This window comes from Camelus dromedarius, chromosome X (genome assembly GCF_036321535.1).
Source record: "Camelus dromedarius isolate mCamDro1 chromosome X, mCamDro1.pat, whole genome shotgun sequence".
NCBI classification, from domain to species: domain Eukaryota; kingdom Metazoa; phylum Chordata; class Mammalia; order Artiodactyla; family Camelidae; genus Camelus; species Camelus dromedarius.
Window position 1 is genome coordinate 51,236,218 of NC_087472.1, and position 24,737 is coordinate 51,260,954.

At 34.3% G+C, this 24,737-nt stretch overlaps 1 protein-coding gene across 4 annotated transcripts in view; it reads left to right on the forward strand.

Annotated features, from left to right (window-relative positions):
* Window positions 1–24,737, forward strand: part of RPS6KA6 (ribosomal protein S6 kinase A6) — a 151,266-nt gene that overhangs the window by 50,090 nt on the left and 76,439 nt on the right. For all 4 annotated transcript variants that reach the window (XM_064483005.1, XM_031446151.2, XM_031446153.2 and 1 more), the window contains 2 exons: window positions 6,185–6,244; window positions 21,573–21,689. In XM_064483005.1, the coding sequence (XP_064339075.1) occupies window positions 6,185–6,244; window positions 21,573–21,689 (177 nt within the window). The remainder of the gene's footprint in view (window positions 1–6,184; window positions 6,245–21,572; window positions 21,690–24,737) is intronic.

Consider the following 24,737-nt stretch of genomic DNA (forward strand, 5'->3'; position numbering starts at 1 on the left):
ATGTATGTTTTCTTTAGTCTAGGAAAAGTCCAGTTCTCAGCATCATTCTTTCCTTTTAGCAACACAGGAGCTATTCAGCAGTTTTAATTTAGAGCATTCAGTGAAAGTCCAGCATGGACCAAAAACATGGAGGTCCTCAGGTCGTGTCTCATTCATTCCTGACATAGTTCTTTTCACACCTCATGCCAACTTTCTCAAAGTAAACTGGATGATATTTGTAAAAGTTGATCCTGTGTTGATATGTGCCACGAGTGTTATTACCCCAGTCTCCTGGGTGCTTATGGTGTTTGCCAGTGTGGTTGTGGCCATGGCTCACATGGCCCATAAGTTTTTGTGTCTTCCTTAGTCTGGATGGCATGTGGACAGCCGAGACCTGTGATCAGTGATCTTTGACGTTACTACTACAATTCACTGAAGGCTCAGTTGATCGTTAACACATTTTTAGCAATAAAGTATTTTTAAACTAAGGTATGTACATTCTTTTAAAAGGCATAATGCTTTTGCACACTTAAAAGACTACAGTATAGTGTAAACATAACATACATGCATTGGAAAACCAAAACATTTGTATGACTTACTTTTTTGCAATAATCATTTTCTTATGGTGGTCTGGAACTGAACCTGCTTTATATCCAAGGTATGCCTATATACAGACAGACCTTTATTTTAGGCATATGTGGACCCACCTCTAAATTTAGATCAGATTTACTTAAGTGAAAAAAAATGAAGAACTCTTCTTTCTAAATATGTCAGCAGCTAACCTGTAAACATGAAGCTTATTTGAGAGAGAAAAATTTCTTTATATTAGAACTTCTTAAACATTTTTAACATTAGGTACTATATAAACATAGTGCTTTAGTTTACTAGGTGGAATTTGGGGATCCTGGAGACTACTTGAAAGTTTATAACACTATCAATTTTTTTGTAAAGACTGGTGTCCTATGTATGTTTTGTTAATGATTTACATCACCACTACTTCTCACTTACCTTGTACCTTGTTCTTACCTGCTTGTTTATCTCTCTACTTCTTTCTTCAGTATATCTGTTAACACCAAGTCATGAGCTCCTTGAGTTTAACAGTGAGGAATAGATATATGCTTAATAGCTTTAGAATGGCCAGATTACAATCTCTTTTTTTTTTTTTTTTACAAAACTCTGTGCAATTATACGTTCATTTTCCCACACCACCTCCAATTTTAAGGATCTGAAGGGAAAATATTTTGACCCTTATGATTTTCTGAGATTCGGTGAGTACAGCAACTCAGTTTAGTATTTCTGTTTGTCCAGAATATTTTAAGGTGATCTATTTAATTCTTTTCTGAGACAGTGAAAATAATTAAAAAGAATTCTTCATTAGGCTCTGGTATGAGAGAGTATTCACTTGGGTTTTGGAGTATTTGAGTATATTGTTACTACCTTTATAATTGTTGATAAGCTTCTAAGAATTTTCTGTAGGGTTTTTTTTTTCTCCCCTATTTGGCACTTAATTGGGGGAAACAGTATGTATGCTTGTCTTTTCCAACTATAAATTTTATTTTTGAAATAAAGGTTATTGTCCCAGAGAATTCTGAAAATAGTTTTGTTTTCATACAGGTGAATATGACTTAAGTTTTAGTAAATATCAGTGAATATTGAGGTTTTTCTATAGGAATGAATATTGTCATATTGAAAACCTGGTACCTTGTTGAAGGTGGATGAGGTGGGAGTAATGGAATGTTCTCTTTTTAAAGGCCATTTCTGTGGACTGCATTGATTTTTAGGATATAATGATCTTTTTGACTCATTCAGATTCGTTTTATTTCCAGTTACTTCAGACACAGCTTCATGATAAATTAATCATAAGATGGTATGAATAGAAAGTAACTAGTAACTGAGATGGCAGAGGAAAGCAGTATTATCTTCCTCTGTGGAAAATCCTGAGAGTCATTTTGTAGTAAAATTTCAATTATCAGGATTCTGTCTTAATATTGGTATTAATAACTCTTAATAGCTTTTTTTTTTTTTGCTAAATGCACCTCTCCCTATATGTTAATGATGAATCCATTACAGTTTTTTTCCCAATCCCCCATATTCTACATGCTTTTGAGGTAATATGGTGAATAGTGGTGCTATTTATTAAAATTGGGGACCCTGGAGGAAAATAGATTTATATGCGTGTGTGTGTGTGAGTGTGTGTGTGTGTGTGTGTGTGTGTGTGTGTGTGTGTGTGATGCGGGAATCACTAATTTGTTTTTGTATTGGTTATTTTTGAGAGACATGTGAGATAAGCAAGTAGAAATGTCAAGAAGGCAGTTGGTTATATGGATCAAGAGCTCAGAAGAGTAGTGTCTGAGTAAATGTGAGTCAAGTCAGTAAATTAGCTATCTGGGGAAAGAATGTGAAGCAAAGATGAGAAGGGGACCCAATTCCATTTCCTGAGGATCTGCAGTGTTTCAAGGATACTGAAAAGAGCAAAGAAATTGGAGTAAAAGTTTGATACCACAAAGACTCAAATAGGAGAGAGTGGTTAGTCAAATGCAATATGCTGCAGCAAGATCAGGTAAGATAAGAACATCATTAGTGACTTTATTTGTTCTTGCTGAGTTTTCAAGAAGAAAGATGCTAGTCAAATAAATGATGCTGGGTGAGTTACTCTTTAAGTTTATTTTTAAATTTACATACAGTAAAATTAACTCTATTTCATGGAAGTTTCTGAGGTTAGACAAATGCATAGAGTTGTGCATCTCTAACCACCACAATCAAGGTACATATATTAGTCCCAACTTCCTCCCCCCAAAAATTCCCATTGCAGCTTACACCTAGACTTAACGTCTGGCAACTGCTAACCCCTTCTCCATACCTTTTAGTTTCACCTTTTCTAGGATGTCATATAAATGGAATCATATAATATATAGCCTTTTGAGGCTGTTTTTTTCCCCATTTACTATATAATGCATTTGAGATTTGTCCATGTTGTTGAATATATCAGTAGACCATTCCTTTTCATTGCTGAGTAGTATTCCCCTTCCTCTGTCCCCCTCCCCTGGAAACCAGTGATATAAATTCTTTCTCTATAGGCTTGCATTTTTCAGAGTGTCATATATATGTAGTATACAATATTTAGCCTTTTGGGTTTGGATTCTTTCAGTCAGCAAAATGCATTTAAATTTTATCCAGGTTATTACAAGTATCAATAGTCTTTTCCTTCTTATTGGTGAGTAATATTCTATTTTTTCCATGTTGAAGAACATCTGGAGTGTTTCCAAAAAACAATTATGAACAAAGCTGCTATACATTTTCATGTATAGACTTTTGTGTTAACATAAGTTTTCATTTATCTCAGGTAAATAGTCTTCTGCTGTTTTCTGACCTCCATGATTTCTCATGAGAAATCTGCGGTTACTCAATTTGATATTCATGTAATGTGTTTTTTTTCTCACTGCCTTTAAGACTTCTTCCTTTTTTTCTTTTGAGTTAGAGTAGTTTTACTTAAGATATGTTTTGGGGTGGCTTTCTTTAATTTTATCCTTTTTGAGTTTCACTCTGCTTTTTGAAACTATAAATTTATATCTTTTACCAAATTTGGGAAATTCTCAACCATTTTTTAAAAAGAGCTTTATTGAAACATAATTCACATACCACATAATTCACTCATTTAAAATGTACAGTCTAGTGGTTTTAGTGTACAGTATTCACAGATATGTACAACCATCACCACAGTCAATTTTAGAACTTTTTTGTCACATCAAAAAGAAACCATTTACCCTTTAGCTATCACCCCCATATCCCCATTCCTCAGTTCTAAAGAACCACTGATTTACTTTCTGGCTGTACAGACTTTCCTCTTCTAAACATTTTCTTTGATGGAATTGCCATTATTTATTTAAGTGATTTTTTTTTCTGTACTACTCTTTTCTTTTTCTGGAATATAAATGATATAGATTTGAGATCTTCTGATAACTGTTCTGCATGTATCTGAGGCTCTGTTTATTTGCTTTTAATCATTTTCACTCTCTTCTTCATATTGATTAATTTCTATTGGTCTAGCTTCAAGTTTACTATTTCCTCTGTCATCTCCATTCTTTTATTGAGCCATCCAGTAATTTTTTTAAAAAATCATACATCATAATTTTTAAAAAGTTCTAAAATTATTTACATTTGCTTATTTTTATAGTTTCTTTTTCTCTGCTTAGAACTTTATATCTTCCAATTCAAGTGTATTTGGTTTTACCCAAAAGAGCATAATTATAATAGCTGCTCAAAGTCCTTGTCAGATATTTTAACATTGGAGTTATCCTGAAATTGATAGCTGTTGATTTTGATTGTATCAGCAGACAATTTACATAGTTAGGTTGAGACTTTAAAGTTTTACCTTACCATCTCTGGATGATGGTTCCAATGTTAATTATGTTTTCAGAGTGTTTGGGTCATCACCCTACATGTATCATTCAGTGTCTGTGCTAACTCAGTGGTTAGTCTGAGACTTGAGCAGTGGTTGATACTGCAGCTCAATTTTGTTAGACTTCTTTGGTTCTGTTCCACACATGTGCAGTTTGTTGTTGAGACCAGGACTTGTATATATTCATACACAGAATGATAGGCTCTCCTTCTCCCGTTCTATCTTCTCCATGTTTTCTTCTGTGGACCCTCCTGTTTCCATGGATTTTTTATTCTTGTTCCTCTGACCAGAAATTTGAGTTTCTCTCAGAGTCTTGGCCTTTCATGCTGTTACTTAGCTTTGCTTTAGTGGGGCTCTCTGGGTGAACAGAAGGAGAGAGTTGAAAAAAAAAACAGGGATTATTACACACTATTCTTATATGGGCCTCTTTTTTCTGGTTCCTTTGATGAGAGAGGTTTTCTCTTGACTGGGGCTTGACTTGGAGCAGGAATGGTAGTCAAAAAAGGGGAGAAAGAGTGGGGAAAAAAATTAGGGTTTTCTTATGCTCACCAAATGTGCATCTTTTTCTGGTCCTCTGTTCAGAAAGTGGGATTTCTCTTGGAAATTTTGTTTGTGCAGGATTTCCATGACTCAGGCCTCTCCTTGGGTCAAAATCAAGAGCTAAAAGTGGAAAATAAACCCAAGAAATAGGTATTATTCACATTTTTAGATTGAGACTTTCAAGTTTATCTCCTTCCCTAATCTGCTTGATATTATTTAATTTTCAGAGTCCTCAGGTAGTCACTTTCTGTATTTTCTCCAAATTTTATAGTTAATAATCAGAGGAGAGAGGGTTTTATTCCATCTTGGCTGTCACCAGAAGCTCTGTTTAACTTACTTTCATCTTCTCTCTTTCTGTGTTTTTTTCCTTATTTTTTAAAACTATTTTTTGTGAACTCTTATAAATAGGCAGTGGTAAAATTTATTTTTTTAGACTGTCTTGCTGTTGCTTAATTTTTAAACATCTTAGATCAGTGGTTAGCAGACTTTCTGTAAAGGGCCAAATAGTAAATATTTTAGGCTTTGCAGACATAGGATCTCTGTCAGCTGGTAACTCTGCTGTTGAAGTGAGAAAGCAGCCATAGATCGTATGGAAACAAATGAATATGTCTGTATTCCAGTAAAATTTTATTTACAAAAGCAGTGGGCCAGATTTGGCCCATGGTCCACAGCTTGCAGACCATTGATCTAAGTCCTCTTTCCTGAGGTACTACTTGAAGTGTGTTATTACCCATGAAGCTTTGTATGTTGAAATAATTTCGTTTCCATGGTCACTTATATTTTTCTCCTATAGTTTATGATTATGTAGAAAAACTCAAAATTTAATTGAACTGAATGAAAGAAAAGGAATTCACAACAGTGCAATTATGTAGAATTTTTCCCATCCTAACTTGCTTTGAATATATCCCCACAATAAATTTCTTCTGTGGCATTTTTTCCCTGACTCATAAATATTTGGTTGGGGACAGTCCTAATGCAAGTGTACAGGTCATATGTTTAGTATATGTTCATTCATCATTGCAAAGCTCTAAACAATATGAAATGAAACACATAGCTCTGAAATTCAAGGATTCTCAAAGACTATCTGGAAATCATATTAATAATGTTCTTTTTCTAAGTACATTCTATGTGTCCTTCGTCCTTTTGTGTTTCAGTAAGTGTGGATCTTGTTAAACTGTAAAGGGCAATGCCTAGGGTTATATTTTTCTTTGTTATTACTTTTGTTCTAGTACTCTCGAACTTCAGTTTTTGAATAATATTTTTCAGGTGAATGGTCTTAAAATGGTTGATGAGCCAATGGAAGAAGGAGAAGCAGATTCTTGCCAAGTAAGTAATTAAGTTAGCTTATTAAGCTACATTTTTTTTAAATATAAGAAAAGAGAATAATAGGCGAGGAGAAAATCTTCTGTGAATTAAAGAAATGTATTCAGGTAAGTTAATAAGCAAATCCAATTATTGATAAAACAGCAACAGTTCAAAATACAGGATAGATTTTCCTGCCAGAAATTCTTTTTTAATTATAATTTTAATTTTTAATATATTTTTGAATGTGTGTATATATATACATATATATATATATATATATATAATTTTATTGCGGTATAGTCAGTTTACAATATTGTGTCAGTTTCTGGTGTACAGCATAATGCCTCAGTCGTACATGAACATACATATATTCATTTTCATACTCTTTTTCATCATAAGTTACTACAAGATACTGAAAATAGTTCCCTGTGGTATACAGTAGAAACTTGTTGTTTATCTATTTTATATATATTAGTTAGTATCTGCAAATCTTGAACTCCCAATTTATCCCTTCCCACCTCCTTCCCCCTCTGGTAACTATAAATTTGTTTTCTATGTCTCAGAGTCTGTTTCTGTTTTGTAAATAAGTTCGTTTGTCTTTTTTCTTTTTTAGATTCCACATATGACTGATATCATATGGTATTTTTCTTTCTCTTTGTGGCTTACTTCACTTAGAATGTGACAATCTCCAGGTCCATCCATGTTGCTGCAAGTGGCATTATTTTATTCTTTTTTATGGCTGACTAATATTCCATTGTATAGATGTACCACTGCTGCTTTATCCAGTCATCTGTCAATGGACATTTAGGTTGTTTCCATGTCTTGGCTATTGTATATAGTGCTGCTGTGAACACTGGGGTGCATGTATTTTTTTGAATTAAGGTTCTTTCTGGATATATGCGCAGGAGTGGGCTTGCTGGATCATATGGTAAGTCTGTTTTTAGTCTTCTGGGGAATCTCCATCCTGTTTTCCATACTGGCTACACCAAACTACATTCCCTCCAACAGTACAGGAGGGTTCCCTTTTCTCCACACCCTCTCCAGCATTTATTGTTTGTGGAATTTTTAATGATGACCATTCTGACTGGTATGAGATGATACCACATTGTAGTTTTGATTTGCATTTCTCTGATAATTAGAGATATTGAGCATTTTTTCAAATGCCTATTGGCCATTGGTATGTCTTCATTGGATAACTGCTTATTTAGGTCTTCTGCCCATTTTTGAATTCAATTGTTTGTTTTTTTAGTATTAAGTTATATGAGCTGTTTATATATTCTGGAAATTCAGCTCTTGTCAGTCTTATCTTTTACAAATATTTTCTCCCATTCTGTAGGTTGCCTTTTGTTTTGCTTATGGTTTCCTTTGCTGTGCAAAAACTTATAGGTTTAATTAGGCCCCATTTGTTAATTTTTGCTTCTATTTCTGTTGCCTGGGTAAACTGTCCTAGAACATTGCTGAGATTTATGTCAGATAATGTTTTGCCTATGTTTTCTTCTAAGAGGTTTAGAGTATCTTGTCTAATGTTTAAGTCATTAAGCCATTTTGAGTTTATTTTTGTGTATGGTGTGAGGGAGCATTCTAACTTCATTGATTTACATGCAGCTGTCCAGTTTTCACAACACTATTTGTTGAACAGACTGCTTTTTCTCCATCCTATGTTCTTGCCTCCTTTGCCAAAGGTTGATTGACCAAAAGTTTGTGGGTTTATTTCTGGGCTTTCTTTTCTGTTCCATTGATCCGTATGTCTGTTTTTGTACTGAAACCATGCTGGTTTGATTACTGTAGCTATGTAGTATTGTCTGAAGTTTGGCAGAATTATTCCTCCAGATTAATTCTTTTTCTTCAGTATTGCTTTGGCAATTCTGAGTCTTTTGTGATTCCATATAGATTTTAGGATTATTTGTTCTAGTTCTGTGAAAAATGTCCTGGGTAATTTGCTAGGGATTGCATTAAATCTGTAGATTGCTTTGGATAGTATGACCATTTTAACAATATTAATTCTTCCAATCCAAGAACATGGGGTATCTTTCCACTTTTTTAAGTCATCTTTAATTTCCTGAATCAATGTTTTGTAGTTCTCTGCATATAAGTCTTTCACTACTTTGGTCATATTTATTCCTAAGTATTTTATTTTTTTTTAGATGCAATTTTAAAAGAGATTGTTTCCTTCCTTCCCTTTCCTGATATTTCATTGTTAATGTAAAGACATGCCACATATTTCTGCATGTTAATCTCATATCCTGCTGCCTAGCTGAATTCTTTTTATCAGCTCTAGTAGTTTTTGTGTGGCACCTTTGGGGTTTTCTATATATAGTATCATGTCACCTGCATATAATGACAATTTTACCTCTTTCTTTCCAATTTGGGTCCCTTTAATTTCTTACTCTTGTTTTATTCCTATGGCTAGGACTTCCAATACTATATGGAATAGGAGTGGGAAGAGTGGGCATCCTTGTCTTGTTCCAGATTTTAGTGGGAAAGCTTTCAACTTATCACCATTGAGTATAATGTTGGCTGTAGGTTTGTCATTAATAGCTTTTATTATGTTGAGATATGTTCCCTCTATACCCACTTTGGTAAGGGTTTTTATCATAAATTGGTGTCAAATTTTATTAAATGCTTTTTCTGTGTCTGTTGAGATGATCATGTGATTTTTGTCCTTTATCTTGTTGGTGTGATGTATCATGTTGATTAATTTGCATATGTTGAACCATCCTTGTGTCCCCGGGATGAATACAACTTGATCAAAGTGTATGATCTTTCTTATGTGCTGTGGGATTCTGTTTGCTAATATTTTGTTGAGGATTTTGACATCTATGTTCATCAATGATATTGGCCTGTAGTTTTCTTTTTTGATAGTGTCTTTGTCTAACTTTAGTTTGAGGGTGAAGGTGGCTTCATAGAATGAGTTTGGGAATTTTCCCTCCTCTTCAATTTTTGGAAGGTTTGAGAAGGACTGGTATGAGCTCTTCTTTATATGTTTGATAGAATTCCCCAGTGAAGCCACCTGGTCCTGGACTTTTGTTTGCAGGGAGGTTTTTTGTTGCTGATTCTATTTCACTTCTGGTGATTGATCTGTCCAAATTATCTATTTCTTCTTGATTCAGTTTTGGTGGACTGTATGTTTCCAGAAACTTGTCCATTTCTCTAAGTTGTCCAATTTATTACCATACAGTTTTTCACAGTATTTTCTGATGATTTTTTTTTAAATTTCTGTGGCATTTGTTTAATTTCTTTATTTTCATTTCTTATTTTATTTGTGTCCTCTCTCTTTTCTTATTGGTGATCTTAGCCAGAGGTGTGTCAATTTTGTTTTCTATTTCAGAAAACCAACTCTTGGTTTGATTGATTTTTTCCTATTGTTTTTTTTTTTTAAATCTCTATTTTATTTATTTCCTCCTGGATCCTTATTATTTCTTTTCTTCTGCTGACTTTAGGTTATGCATGTTCTTTTAGGTGATAGGTTTGGTTGTTTATTTGAGATTCTTGTTTTTTGAGGAAGGAGGCCTGTATCGTTATGATCTTCCCTCTTAAGACTGCTTTTGCTGCATCCCATAGATTTTGTGTCATTTTATTTTCATTGTCATTTCTCTCAAGGTATTTTTTTAATTTCTCCTTTGACTTCATTGTTGACCCATTTTTTTTTAGTAGCATGTTGTTTAGTCTCCTTGATGCCTTTTTTTCTCATTTGTTTTCCTGTGGTTGATTTCTAGTTTCATGCTATTGTGGTCAGAGAAGATGCTTGGAATAATTTCTGTCCTCTTAAATTTGTTGAGGCTTCTTTTGTGCCCATGTGCGTGGTCTATCCTAGAGAATATTCCATGAGCACTTGAAAAGAATGTATATTCTTTTGGGGGCATCCCAAAAATGTAAAGTCCTAAAAATATCCTAAAAATATCAACCAAGTCCAACTGTTTTATTGTGTCATTTAGTATCTCTGTTGCTTTATTGATTTTCTGTTTGGAAGACCTGTCCAATGATGTAAGTGGGGTGTTAAAGTCTCCTACTATAATTGTATTCCCATTAATTTCTCCCTTTATGTCTGTTAGTATTTGTTTTATATATTTAGGTGCTCCTGTATTGGGTGCATATATTTTAACAAGTGTAATATCTTCATCTTATATTGATTCCTTGGTCATTATATAGTGTCTTTCATTATCTCTCTTTATGGCCTTTGTTTTAAGGTCTATTTTGTCTCATATGAGTATTGCTACTCCCACTTTCTTGTCATTTCCATTTGCATAAAATAATCTTTTTCCATCCTCTCACTTTCAATCTATATATGTCCTTCACTCTAAAGTGGGTCTCTTGTGGGCAGCATATTGTAGGCTTTTGTTTTATTATCCAATCTGTCACTCTGTGTCTTTTGCTTGGAGCATTTAGTCCATTGACATTTATAGTAATTATTGATAGAAGTGTGTTTGTTGACATTTTAAACTTTGTTTTCCAGGTGATTTTGTATTTTTCCTTTGTTCCTTTCTTTTCCTTTTTGTGGTTTGATAATTTTTTTTGTATTAACTTGGTTTCTTTTTGGTTGTGACTCTATTTTATGTCTTTGATTTGTGGTTACCCTGTTTTTCAAATAAGTTAACCCCTTATTATATCTGTTTCCTTTAGACTGATAGTTATGTAGGCTCAAACACATCCTAAAAAGAATGAAGAAATGAGAATAAGAGAGAGGGAAAAGATCTGTATTTTCTTGCTCTCCTCTCCTACCTTTAATAATTTTGATGTCCTCTTTTACATCGTCACGTTTAATCTGTTCAACTCATTGTAGTTATTGCGTTTGCAGTTATGTTTTTTTCTTCATTTCTTTAACATCCTGCTTCTTTTCTATTTAGAGTAGACTTTTTCAATATTTTTTTTAGCATAGGTTTAGTATTGCTGAATTCTTCTAGTTTTTGCTTGTCTGTGAAATTCTTTATGTCTCCTTCTATTCTAAAGGATAATCTTGATGGATAGAGTATCCTATGTTGCATCTTTTTCCCATTCAGAACTTTGAATATATCTTGCCACTCCCTTCTGACCTGAAGTGTTTGTGTTGAGAAATCAGCTGAAAGCCTAATGTGGGTTCCCTTGTAACTAACTCTTTGTTTTTCTTTTACTGCCTTTAGAATAATTTCTTTATCTTTAACGTTGGCCGTCTTAATTATAATATGTCTTGATGTAGGTCTGTTTGGTATTTTCTTGTTTGGGACCCTCTGTGCCTCCTGTACTTGGATATCTGTTTCCTTCTTTAGGTTAGGAAAGTTTTCAGTCATAATTTCTTCAAATACCTTTTCAATTTCCTTTTCTCTTTCTTCTTCTTCTGGGACCCATATTATGCATAGTTTAGCACATTTATATTAGCCCATAGGTCCCTTATGCTGCTTTCATTGGTTTTTATTTGCTTTTCTGTCTGCTGTTGTGATTGGGTGACTTCTGTTTTCCTAGTCACTTATTCATTCCTCTGCATTATCTAGTCTGCTTTTGACTGCCTTTATCTTGGCTCTTCTCTCAGCCACTGAGTTTTCTGTTTTTAACTGGCTCCTCTTTATAGTTTCAATTTTCTTTTTATAGTTTTCTGTCTCTATTCATAGTCTCTCTTATTTCCTTCAGTGCTTTTATTACCCCCTTTGAAGTCATGATCTAGTAGTCTGTCAAGGTGTATTTTGTTCATTTTTTCAAGGGGTTTCTCCTGTTCTTTTAATTGGGAGTGGTTCCTTTGCTTCTTCATTTTACTTATATTCCTTTGGCTCTATGGATTTAGGAGTATCAGTTATCTACTATGTTCTTAAAGGGCTGTTTTTCTTGTTTGTTTTTATTTAAAGTGGGAGCATTCCTGTGTAGACTGTGTGTGTCTGATAGTTTTGTTGCAAGGCTGTTCTTAGTATGGATGGTTGCCGCATCTTTCTTCCATGTGTATTGACTCTTATCCCTTTGATGGGAGGTGTAGTTGGTGTTTTTGTGATCAGAGCCTGCCTTGATTGTTGTTGTTGAGCAAGGCCTCCTTTTTGGTTCTGTTGTCACAGCCTTGACATGGGCTGGTTCTGTTCCCCTGTTGCTGGAATAGAGGCTTCTAGTCCCATTTGTGAGCTGCAGCGTATGGTAGGAAGGATTGGAGGGCTTCAGCTGGGAAGAAGAGTTGCTGAGTATACCTCCGCAGGAGATATCCACTGGGAAGTCCCTTGTTGGTGTTGTCTGTCACTTGTTATGTGGGCTTACAGGGTACTCTTTGTTGAACTGTCTTTGTCCCCACCTTAGCTTGCAGAAATGTAAGCCACCTGCTCTTGTGTTCCTCAGTTTCTAGGATGCCAAGACCACCAGCACAGATTTGCCAATATCAGGGTCTAAGATTTGCCATAGGGAGCTTACACCTGAATCCATGGTGTGCCAAAGGGTCAGTGCAGACCCCAGCCCCACCTCTGCATACAGTACAGTATGCTGGCCTTTTGTAAATACCCCTACTTGGCTTGCCGTGCACCAGAACTCCACTCACTGCCTGTTCATCACAGAGGCTTAGGTTCACAATGGCACCAGAGGAGCAAATTCACCCTCTCTGCCTGGGGCTTTAAACAAATCTCAGTCCCACCTATGAAGTTGCTGTGCCCCTGGGTATGGATTCAGCTTTCAGCCCTACCTCTGTGCAGCAGTGATGGCTATGACCAAGCCCCACTTTTCTTCTCTGGAGAACAAACACACCAACAATGGGAGCCCAGAGGAGGCAGTGACTGTGGGGAAGCTGTGTTGCACACCCATCCTCCCCACACACCATCAGTGGTGCTTTTTTATGGGGGTCCCAGCCTGTTCTGTTTTGCACACACCCCCAGGGAGCACTCACATTTCCCTCCCATCCCTTGAGGCTGCCTTGTGCCATGGGCCCCAGCCCTCTCCCTGGGCTTGTCATTGACCTCCAGCAGCCAGTCCTGGCTTGTCCCTGCTGCTTCATGTCTAGGGCTGAGGATCTCAGGGACCTGCTGTGCCAATTTCTCTTAGTTCTGTCTCCCAAGTGGCTGCCACTTTCTCCTCTGAGCCTCAGAAGCTCGACTTCTGTCCCCACTGACCTCCTGGCTAGAGAGGGGGCATCCCAGCATGAGGGTGCCTTTTTTCCTTTGCTGCTCCTTCCCCACAGGACTGGTCCCTCACTGATTTTCTTTTTCTTTTCCTTTTCCTTTTCCTTTTTTTCCTTTTCCTTTTCCTTCATTTTGTGAGAATCCTCCAGTATTTCAAAATGAGAGACACTCTGCTGGAGTTCAGTAGGTGTTCTGTGAGATTCAGTGGGTTTGTAGATGTAATTCTTGGTGTATTTGTAGGAGAGGGCAAGCTGTGAATTTCTCTACTCTGCCATCTTGGCACCTGCTCCCCCCCACCTAGAAATTCTTATACAGAAATTTGTCTTACAAAAAAAAATTATCAGGTTAAAATTTACATGTCATGAAATTCAACTATTTTAAGTGTAATGGATGAAATTTTTATTGCCAGTATATGAGTAACTAGATTATTTCAATATAGAATCCTCTGAATTAAATAATATTGTCTTCAACTTTAGGGTATTAAGGACATCTAACATGAAAATATTTAACTATAAGGATAACCTGAGGTCATTTAAAATCTGTTTTGCTTTCAAAAAGGATTGCATATAAATTACTTTAGAAATTTCTAAATAGTTTAAAAGACTGCTTAGGTATTATGCCATTCTGTTCAAGGCCAGTAATCCTAGTCTCTCATTTTACAATATCTTATTATACAGAAAAGTGTTCTTAAGGTTTTAGGGAGGATCTTACTAAAGTAAACATCCCCATTAATGTTGCTATTCTGATTGTTATTTCTTTGGATATTTTCATAGAATTAGAGATATTTTAAGGCTAGAAGGAGCCTCAGAGATAGTATTCTGTAATATTTTCACTTTATTGATAAGTCTGCTGAGACCGGGAGAGTTTCTGATTTATAGTAGGCCATAAAACTAACAAGTAGCAGAATCAAGACTTAATGACCCAGTGTGACTTACGTTAGGTCAGCTGTGTATTGTGTAGACTCAGACTAGTAGAAAATAACCTTGGTGTCCTTTTTTCCCCCTGAAACTGGTTCATAAGTGAATTTTTCTCAGATAGGTATGGGCAGAGAGATTTAAATTGGATTTGTGCAAGACTCTTCTTTGAAATGTTCTATGTAAAAATCAGCTGTCTCTGCACATACTGATGATGTAGCAATAATCTCAGTTCTGATTAACAAGATGAGAGGTAAAATGTCATTTTAGCTTTTGCAATTTACTTAGTATTAATAACTTTTATGTTAATTTTGAGTACAATTAAATTAAACTTGTATCAAAATCATCTAGAGCTTTATTTATACATTATATGGACTAAGGAATAGAAATATTTATGTCGCTAGTTTATAAAAGACAAAAGAGTATTAGAAAATACAAAGGCACTGGGGAAGGTTGTGTTTCAGTGTTAATAAATTAGCATGGAAATACCATGTCCCATACCACAGGAGGAAGAAAAAATGTGTGTGTGTATATATGTATGTGTACATGTGTAGCCAACATAAACACGTAGACATACATGGGATTATTGTCAAATATTTACCTTTCTAATTTTAGTAAAAAGTGAGTCAACAAGTACAGTTTTAATGGAAAGGCTGTAGAGATACACAATGCTAGATGCTAATGTGATTTACATTAGGCAGGCAACTTCAGTGGCTAGAAAGAGGAATCTAACGTTTTGGAGAATAAGGAACCTAGAATCACTTCCAAGGATTTGATTTAATTTATGACCTGAGTTATCTGGACTTAAAACATAATGTACTTTTGCTGTGTGATAGTTCAGGTATTCATCTGTGTCAGTTAAGTGATATGGGTGATATGAAACATTAACTTCATAAATTTATCGTCCCCCTTTTTAATGTTTTCATATATAATATTTTTTTTTTGGTTGTGGTTGTCTATTCCAAAGTGGTGCTGACAGCTGTGTGTTTTCTTGTAATTGGCTTTTAAAAAAATAATAATGGTGGATTGTAGAGACTGCTCTGTGATGCACAGATTCTTTAAACGGTGTTCTTTAAATCTGAACTTTAGGTATTGTCTGTGTGGCCTGATGCTGTTTTGTGATTGACTGATTTAGATAACTAATTTACCCCATCTCAATTATTGTATCTTTAGACTTTCATGGTCATTTGATTTCTTTCCTTCAATTAAAACAAGCAATTAAATAAAATGCTTCCCACTTTCTATATATATCTAACATGATTAGCAAAACTGAATTATAATTAATGTAATTTTAATATATCTAGATTTGTTATGAGGAATTATTCCATTTCTCAAGATAGCCTTCACATTTGTTAAGGTTAAGGTTCACATTTGTTAATAGGTCACTGATAAAAGATACCTGTCATTGTATTTCACCACCTAATCCCCTACTCCCAACTGTCCAGATTAGAAAAAAATATGTTGTTCTTCTTTAGTAGATGACTGACATGAGCTAGTTTTATACATTGTCAAAATAAGCATAATTGCCTTATATTTGGTAGCTTATGACCCATTTATATTTACTTCTAAAGTTCGAATGGAATGGTTATTATTCCCTGAAATAAAATACATATTTGAATGCTACCAATGTTTTAGGAATTTCAAAAGAACATTCACTTAGTGATTAGATTTTTGTTGATTTCATTAGTACAAGATCAGCAGTACATTTTGTCTCTCAATTGATATATATTTTTATTACCCAGAAATGTAAGCCTTACATTTAACGGAAAATGTACATTCAGAAAAAACAAAACTGATTTCCTGTTATTTTTAAGCCCTAAGTTTCTAATTTTAGAAACCATTCTTGACATGTATCTCTCATAAGAAACCTTTAAAAAATACTCTTTTACAAGTACATTTTATTTAAGTTTATTTGTAGCCATAAGTAGGGAGTATTTTAAATTGGAAGGCCTACTTCCTATATGGTGGATTTTTCCTTCCTCTATCTCTTTCCATTTTGATGCACATTTAGCCTTGCTGTGCTTCAGTATTTTTCTTTCCTTTCAAAGTTGGTGCTTGCTTCTGCTTTTTATTCATTTATCCTTTTTTAAGGAAAAAAATTGGAACCCTTGCACTACAGATGACGTGAAACTCTAAGGTAAACAATTATTGTTCAACTAAATATTGATGGACAGCCACTATAAAGTGGAATTATATGCTGCACCATGAGGGATGCAAAGATTAATAGTCTAAATAAGTTTAATAACTTTAATTTTATAGATGTTTTGTGGTTTTCAAAATTCTCAGTTGACTCTTCTCTAGTAAGAATAAACCAACCCAAGTGGAAACTAGTTTGCCACCCTCTTTGTTTTTCAGTCATCAGTACAAAATGATATAATTTTGCAAACCTAAGTATTCTGCAATTACTTTCCAATGTGTGCATCATTTGATGTGTTTTGACGTTTACATTGTTTTTACTGTTAGCCTTCTTTCAAATTATGCTGATGACTGGCATTGTTTTCAGTGACCCTAAATTATTCATTACATGAGAAGGGTGCACAAAGATACTTTTCCAGATCTCTGCATGTATGTTTTAATAAATCTGTAGTTTAAATGCTTCTTGGGGATTTCAGTGTGATCAAACTGGCTTATCTACCCACAAATAAAGCAAATGTTTGAACAGATGGATATTGCATTATTACATAAAAAACAAAAATTTAGGCTTTTAAAAAATCCCTCTTTTTTTGTTTTTATGTGTTTTGGGGAGGTATCTACACTTAGTTCCACAGTCTTATGAAATTATTATAATAGAGTTATATAGTATGGATTCCTAATAGATTGTCATCAACTCTTTCTTCATCTGTTAAAGAGATGATTTCTTCCTCCTAATCAAATCAGTTGTCAAAAAATGGAGCAGTAGTGTATTTGGTAGTTTGTTTTGTACTTAATCAGTATGTTTTTCCAGTGTTAAAGCATTGTTAGCTCCCTGAATTAAAAAGATGATCACAGATTGTAGAGGTTAGAGCATATTATTTTGGTTTTGGTTGAGTCTTCATAGGTTTTCTATTTATCAGCAATTGCTTTGAAGTTCCAAAAATAGCTCATAATCATCCTTGCCTCAGATTTGTCATTTGATGTTGGAAAGAACAGTGGTCCCTATTTCAGAGTTATTAAATCTTCATTTTACAGTAGCAACTTTTTTTTTTACACAGATCAGCTATAATTAGGTACTGTGTATAATTTTGCTAGGGCTATTATAACTAAGTACCACTAAGGTGACTTAAACAACAAATTTATTTTGTCACAATTCTAGAGGCTAGAATTGTGATCAAGTTGTTGGCAGGGTTGGTTTCTTCTGAGGCCTCTCTGCTTTTCTTGTAGATGGCTGTTTTCTCCCTGTGCCTTCACATGGTTTTCCCTCTGTATGTGTCTGTGCACTCATCTTTTCTTCTTATAAGAACACCAGTCATATTGGATTAGAGCCCACCCTATTGACCTAATTTTACCTTAGTTACTTCTTTTAAAGGCCCTATCTTCAAAGACAGTCACATTCTGAGGTACTAGGAGTTAGGACTTCAGCATATGAATTTGAGGGGACATGTTTCAGCCCATAATACATTGTACACCTTTTTGTTTTATTAAATGACATGGTATTTCTGACATTTGCTATCCTCAAGTCCACATTTTATCTCTGTATCCCCAGTGTGTAGCATAGTGCCTGATACATAGCACGTACTTCATGAATGTTGTTGATTTTTTGAGTGAGTGAATAAGGTGAAAAGAGTGTATTATGAGAAGATAAGGTGATACATCACAACTTTATTATACCAAGATAGGAAAATTTTTTGGAAGATGATTGACTCTTAAAAAATAAATGGATCACTGAGAAGTACATTACTACCTTGTTCTGAGCTAGATTGCAGCCATTCTCAAGCTTTTGGAATGGTGCAGAACCAGAAGAAAGTGAGGTGAGGGAAGGAAGGAAGGTTGCAGGTGAGAAAAAAAGGAACATTTTAATAGTAAGCATCAATTAATGTAGCCTTGGGGAAGCTGAAAAATGTCAGGCAATAGATAAGAATGGGATAAGGAGCAGATGAAATAAGAAAGACCAATATTGGAAGTGATGGTACAGGAGGGTGTCAGATAATTTGATGGTACAAAAGAGGTGGTAGCATACAAATACTAAAACATTTCTGTAATAAGTAGCTATTTGTGTGTGTATGTGTGTATATATTTGTGTACATATCTATCTATGTAACTATATCTATCTACTTTAGAAGCACCTAAACAGTGTTTTCTAATTCTGACCACGTATTAGAATCATCTGGGGACATTTAAAACAATACAAATGCCTGAGCCGCATCCTAGTTCTAATGAACCATAATCTCTGAGAGTGGGACCCAAACATATGTACTAAATATTTATTCTATAAGTGATTTTTATTTGAAACTGGGGTATTATAAACTACTGTCTACTTAAAGGCAAACTAGCCATGATTCAGTAATATAATACATACAGTTGTTTGCCTAGGAATATATGTCTATAAAAGGAAGATGGCCAATCAGTAAGTTAATATCAGCATTTTTTAAAGTACAGATTCTGGGGTTATTATGCTCTTCATTTGTGTTGAGTAAAACACATTGTAATAAAAATACTGATCCTGACTAAATCTGATCTGGAAAAATATTTATATCCCTCATACTCTAAGGAAAAAAAGGCTTATATTATTAAATATAGGTATATTGTCATCACAAAGTCACTTCTATTCAAAATTGACGTAATTCCATTATCAGGAATGAATCTCCTGTGTCCCTATTTCCTTTATATATTAAAAATAAATTCTGCGTACGTGTTTTTCTGCTTTTAGAAGGTATTTAAAAATAATTTTGAGGTTTCTTATTGATTAATTTTACCTTTAAAAATCTTTCTTTTTATACTCAGTATCACTAACTATTAGAGACATGCAAATCAAAATTACAGTGAGGTATCACCTAACACCTGTCAGAATGGCCATCATTAGAAAGACTACAAATAATAAATGTTGGAGAGGGTGTGGAGAAGGAGGAACCCTCCTACAGTGTTGATGGGAATGTAAATTTGTGCAGCCACTATGAAGGACAGTATGGAGGTTCCTTAAAAAACTAAAAATAGACTTACCATCAATCCCACTCCTGGGCATATATCCAGAAAACTATAATTCAGAAAGACACATGCAGCCCAGTGTTCACAGTAGCACTATTTATAATAGCTAATACATGGAAACAACCTAACTGTCCATCGACAGATGAATGGATAAAGAAGATGTGGTATGTGTAAGACACACACACTCCCACACACACAATGGAATATTACTCAGCCGTAAAAAAGAATGAAATAATGCCATTTGCAGCAACATGGATGGACCTAGAGATTACTATATTAAGTGAAGTAAGACAGAGAAAGACAAATGCCATATGATGTTGCTTTTATGTGGAATCTTAAAGAAAAGATACAAATTTTATTTACAAACCAGAAATAGACTCATAGACGTAGAAAACAAACTCTGGTTACCAGGGGAAAAAGGGGGAGGGGAAGGATGGATTAGGAGTTTGGGATTAATGGATACACATTACTGTATGTAGACTAGATAAACAACAGGGACTTAATGTATAGCACAGGGAACTATATTCAATTTCTTGTAATGCACTGTAATGGAAAAGAATCTAAAAAATATATGTATATATATGTATAATTGAATTGCTTTGTTGTACACATGAAACTAACATTCTAAATTGACTATACTTTAATAAAAAATAAAAATTAAAAGTCTATCTTTTTAAAAGTAAGTTTTTCTTCATTTCCTTTTAATGAAATTGTTTGGTTTTTTTGGCTGTCTGCTCCCATAAGATCAAACAAGTATTGTGCTAATCATTAGGAATGCAGAGGTGAATGTGATATTACCTGGATACAGGAAGCTCACTGTCTAGTGGGAGAGAAAGCCAAGGTAATAAGTTGTTAGGGTACAGTGTAATGATATTCTATGGTAACTATCTACTGGGGGAAGTTGTCATTTCTAATCTATAGCATTTTCATATTGGAAATTTTATAGGATAATGCTGCTGAAAATCAAGACATACTGCATTTTTAAAGGATGGGCATGTGTGGATTTTAATTAAGAAAAGAGGCATTGGACACCCATTTGCGTTTGAAGACTTGCTTAGGGTTCAGTGAAACTAAGTAGAATACAGTTGTTTCCTGGCTCTAAACATTTTTTAAAAACTGATGTCATTATGACCCATGTTTATAATGATGATCTTAAACATGGCAGAAACTGAAGTGCCTTCTTAAACATTAAAGTACTGTATTGTGTTCAATATAATATCACAAACTTGGAAAGGACCTTAAAGAACCATGTAACATAATCTGTTTGCCATGTGAGAACACTGAAGTAGAGTGGTTTGTGATTTGGCCAAGGCTGCTTGGCTTATGCATGACAGAGCTAGGAGCAAAACTTAGTCTTTTGACTCTTCTACTAGCATTCTTTCCACTGGAGAAAACTTCCAGTTAGTATGATTTTGTTATCTTCCATGCTTTGAAGATCATTACTACATTCGTAATATGTGGTGTAAAACCAGTTATCCACAATATTAATAATAGTATACAATTTGATGTTGCTTTTGGTGTACATATATTGTATTGCAAAGGTACATACAGATATGCCATACTTTAATTCCAAAACATCGGCTACAAAACAGATGAATTTGCATTTAAAAAGGTACTTGACTTTTTAAGAAAAAGACCCCTTCAAAAGGGGAAACTCATTCTCATAGCTACTTAAAAGACTTGGTGACATACTATTTTGATATAATAGGAAACGTTCACAGACATACTTTTTTTTTTCCAGACATACTTTCGGAAGTTATTCTTCATTTCTGATTGATTAGTGGTTCCGAATACCTAAAACTAAAATTCCTCTGCCAGATATCCCTCTTGAGAGAGTGAATATCTGACTGCCTATGTAACATGGAAGTTATTTTAGCTGCCATGAAGTCAAGCTTACTTGGGACCATGCTCTTGTCCATTTTTGGTCATAGTCATCATTGATTAATCAGTTAATTAATGGGTGAATTGATTGAGAACATTCTTGCTATCCAGACCAGAATTTATATGATATATTGGAAAGCTCCCATGGTATAGATTTTATATGTTCTGTTTACATAAAATTATATAATAGGGGTGATGGTGGTAGTGTATCTCTATGTGTTAGAAGACTGGGGAAATGGGGATACTAGTAGCCTGAAAAACTCTTAAGCTAATATTGAAGGAGTTAGGTATTAAATTATCTCTGATGTGATTTCTAAATGGAGCTAATCATAAGATGTTACAACTATATTTTACCGTTGCTTGGATTTCTTTTTACAGGATGAAGGAGTTGTTAAAGAAATCCCTATTACTCATCATGTTAAGGAAGGGTATGAGAAAGCAGATCCTGCGCAATTTGAATTGCTCAAAGTTCTTGGTCAGGGATCCTTTGGAAAGGTAATGAATGCTTTTTACCACATTTGTTTTTCTTCTAAACATTCAGCAAAAGTGTACACATAGGTAGAAATCTGATAAATGTGCCATTTCTAAACTTGTCAAAGGTTACACACAGAGGCAGCTCTAATTTTACTCCTTTTTATTTCTGTTGTACTTTTAACCCCATTTCTTTATACTTCTCAATAATAATATTTTCTAATCCCCTGGGATCACTGATTTCCCTAGGACAAAATATAGCTTGCTATTAATTAGCTGCCTAAATCAACATAGTTTGAGTTTTGTGAAGATGGTCTTTTCTCTGTTCACATGCTAGAATGATCTCAGCTTGCACTCTCTTGGTGATTTCATCTATATTCCTTAGCTCTATCACAGAATTCACAATGTACATATTAATTCATGTATGAATACATGGATTAATCTATCATCTGTTAAAGCAAGTATGTGTATAAAGTACAACAATGGTAAGTACTGGGTGATACATGGATTATGTGAAACTCCTGCCTTCAAAGGGCTTAAATTTCAAGAGAGAAAGCAAAATTCAGGAAGATAAACTGACATTCATTATTAAAATGGTTTATTAAGTGCTTAATGGCATATGATTCTTGGAAAAGAAGTATGTAGGTCGGGTTCCTGACTTTTGTACCCCAACATTTGAAACATTAAATATATTGCATATACACATTAAGTAACAGCCTATAGGAAACAGCAATAACAGCAATTTAAGGGGAGGAAGATAATGAGAAAATTATAGGGTGGCTGAGATTAATTTCAAAGTGAAAGGTAAGGCAGTTGAGGATTGCTTATTTATTATGCTCTGAAACATTTTAAAAGAAAGACATTTAGGGGTGGGAGGGTATAGCTCAGTGGTAGAGTGAGTGCTTAGAATGCACAAAGTCCTGGGTTCAATCCCCAGTAACTCTATTAAAAAAAAATACACCTAATTACCTCCTTCCCCCCGAAAAACACCATTTAAAAGAAAGACATTTATTGAACACCTGGTGTGTGCTTAACAGTTTAAAAGCAGCATAGGTGAATATAAAATAGGCATTAATTGTTTAAAAGTAATCTTGTATGTGTGTGGTATAGAATACAATGTAAAATATAGAGACACATTTTCAGGATACTACAAAGACAACCTAAGATGGATTATGGTTTAGTAGTGAATTGGTACAGGTGGTATATGGAGACAAGCAGACAGGACTTGAATAGTTGTGCTGGGGAGAGTAAAACTAGAAGGAGCTTTTAATAGATTGTGTGTCTATGTTGGGGGAGGAGGTATATTTATAGAACTGGCCTATAGAGTAGGCATGTACATTCTACACACCTTTATTTTTAAAAGTTACTAGAAGTACAATAGTCTTTTAAATATTTTAAATTATATTTTTATGATGTTAATTTTAGAACAGTAATGAAGTTCTTTTATATCCCAGTATATAAATGCTTAAATATCGACTTAAATAGAAATCTCACCAGGTAAACATTTCAAGCCTAAAAGTATTTGTTTTGCCATTTGATATGTATATTTATTCATATGTGTATATATTTATATCTAGTTTTGTTCCAGAAAGGATTTAAGACTTTCATAGATGAATACTAAATAAAATTAAAAGTAACTGGGAAGATTCTGGAAGCAGAAAAATTAGAGCAGGAAAGATTAGTTGAAGCCAGGAATACACTCTGTTGTTAACAAGTACATGATATGAAGACCTAGAAGTAGGACCAAAGTGAAGACAAATTTTTGACAGACATTATAAAGAAGCTGATGTATTTAATTGTATGATTATTGACAGTATCTTTTAAGGAACAGAGCAAATAGACCAGAGAAATTTTTCTCATGGGGCTTCGTAAAGAGAATACAGTATAACATAATGAAGTGTCTTCAATAACATCTTCACATTAAATATAGCAACATGCTGACAAGTTGTCAATGCAGTCCTTAAAAAAATTCAGGGAACACTCAGCTTTGTGCAGGAACTTTGGTTTAACAAGGATATCATAGAAACCTTTTTAAAATTCCTAATACTGAAATACAGAATAGTGATCTTTGTGCAGTTCATTAACCAAAGAAATATTAAGGAGGTGGCTTATTTTTATTTTCTTCCTAGGATGTGAACATACTTGCTTGTCAGTATTACATCATTTGTGTAGGCATTGTGTGGGTGGGACTTGTTATATGCTGAACCTATTCAGGAATTTGGCCAAGGCAGTGAATCAGATAAGTGTAGGAGCAATTCCAAGAAACTTTGGGCTGCAGTCTTATTTATAAGTTTTTCTGTAAAAGTTCCATTGTTAAAATGCAATAAATGGAATTTAGCCTACATTAAGCTTTGTGATATTAAATATCTTTAGTGTATTTAATAGGGGAAAAAACCCTACTAGAGTCAGTTGTAAAATTGTACTTTAAAGAAGCATGCATTATCATCATAAAAGATGATATGTAAAAGAAAATCTGTACTAAGTACACCGAGTATAATGCTATTAATGATCATTAATGTGTGGATTGAAATGTAGTATACCAGACAACTTACATTAATTATTTTAAAACAATCAAATAAAACATATGAAAACATGTTTGCAGTTATCAGACTACTCTTAAATTTCACATGTCAAGGCTTATTTACACAAAGCATACATTTCAACATTCATGGATCATAACTTTTTTTTTGCTTTTGTGATAATAAAGCCTTTAACTATAAGACTTAAAAGTGAAGTTTTGAACATTTTGAACCCTTGCCCTCTTAAGTAATTGATTAATTATCAGAGAGAGTTTTAAAAATGTATGTTTGCACTTAAAGTTCCTTGCAGTTGGTCCTTTCTCTTCAGTCACCGTTAAAGCTATGTAGTTTTTCAGTTTACCTCAACAGACACTTCTTAATGGAAAATATAAAAGTACATATGACAGAGAGAAAAGTATATTGGAGTAACTCACTCACTTACTCATTTCTCTTCTGGACAGTTTTTGAGAATTGAACTAGGATGACTGAAAAGAAACCTCTCTGATCAGGATAGATATGTTTTCAGACACAGTAGTTTGAATTTAATGCAACT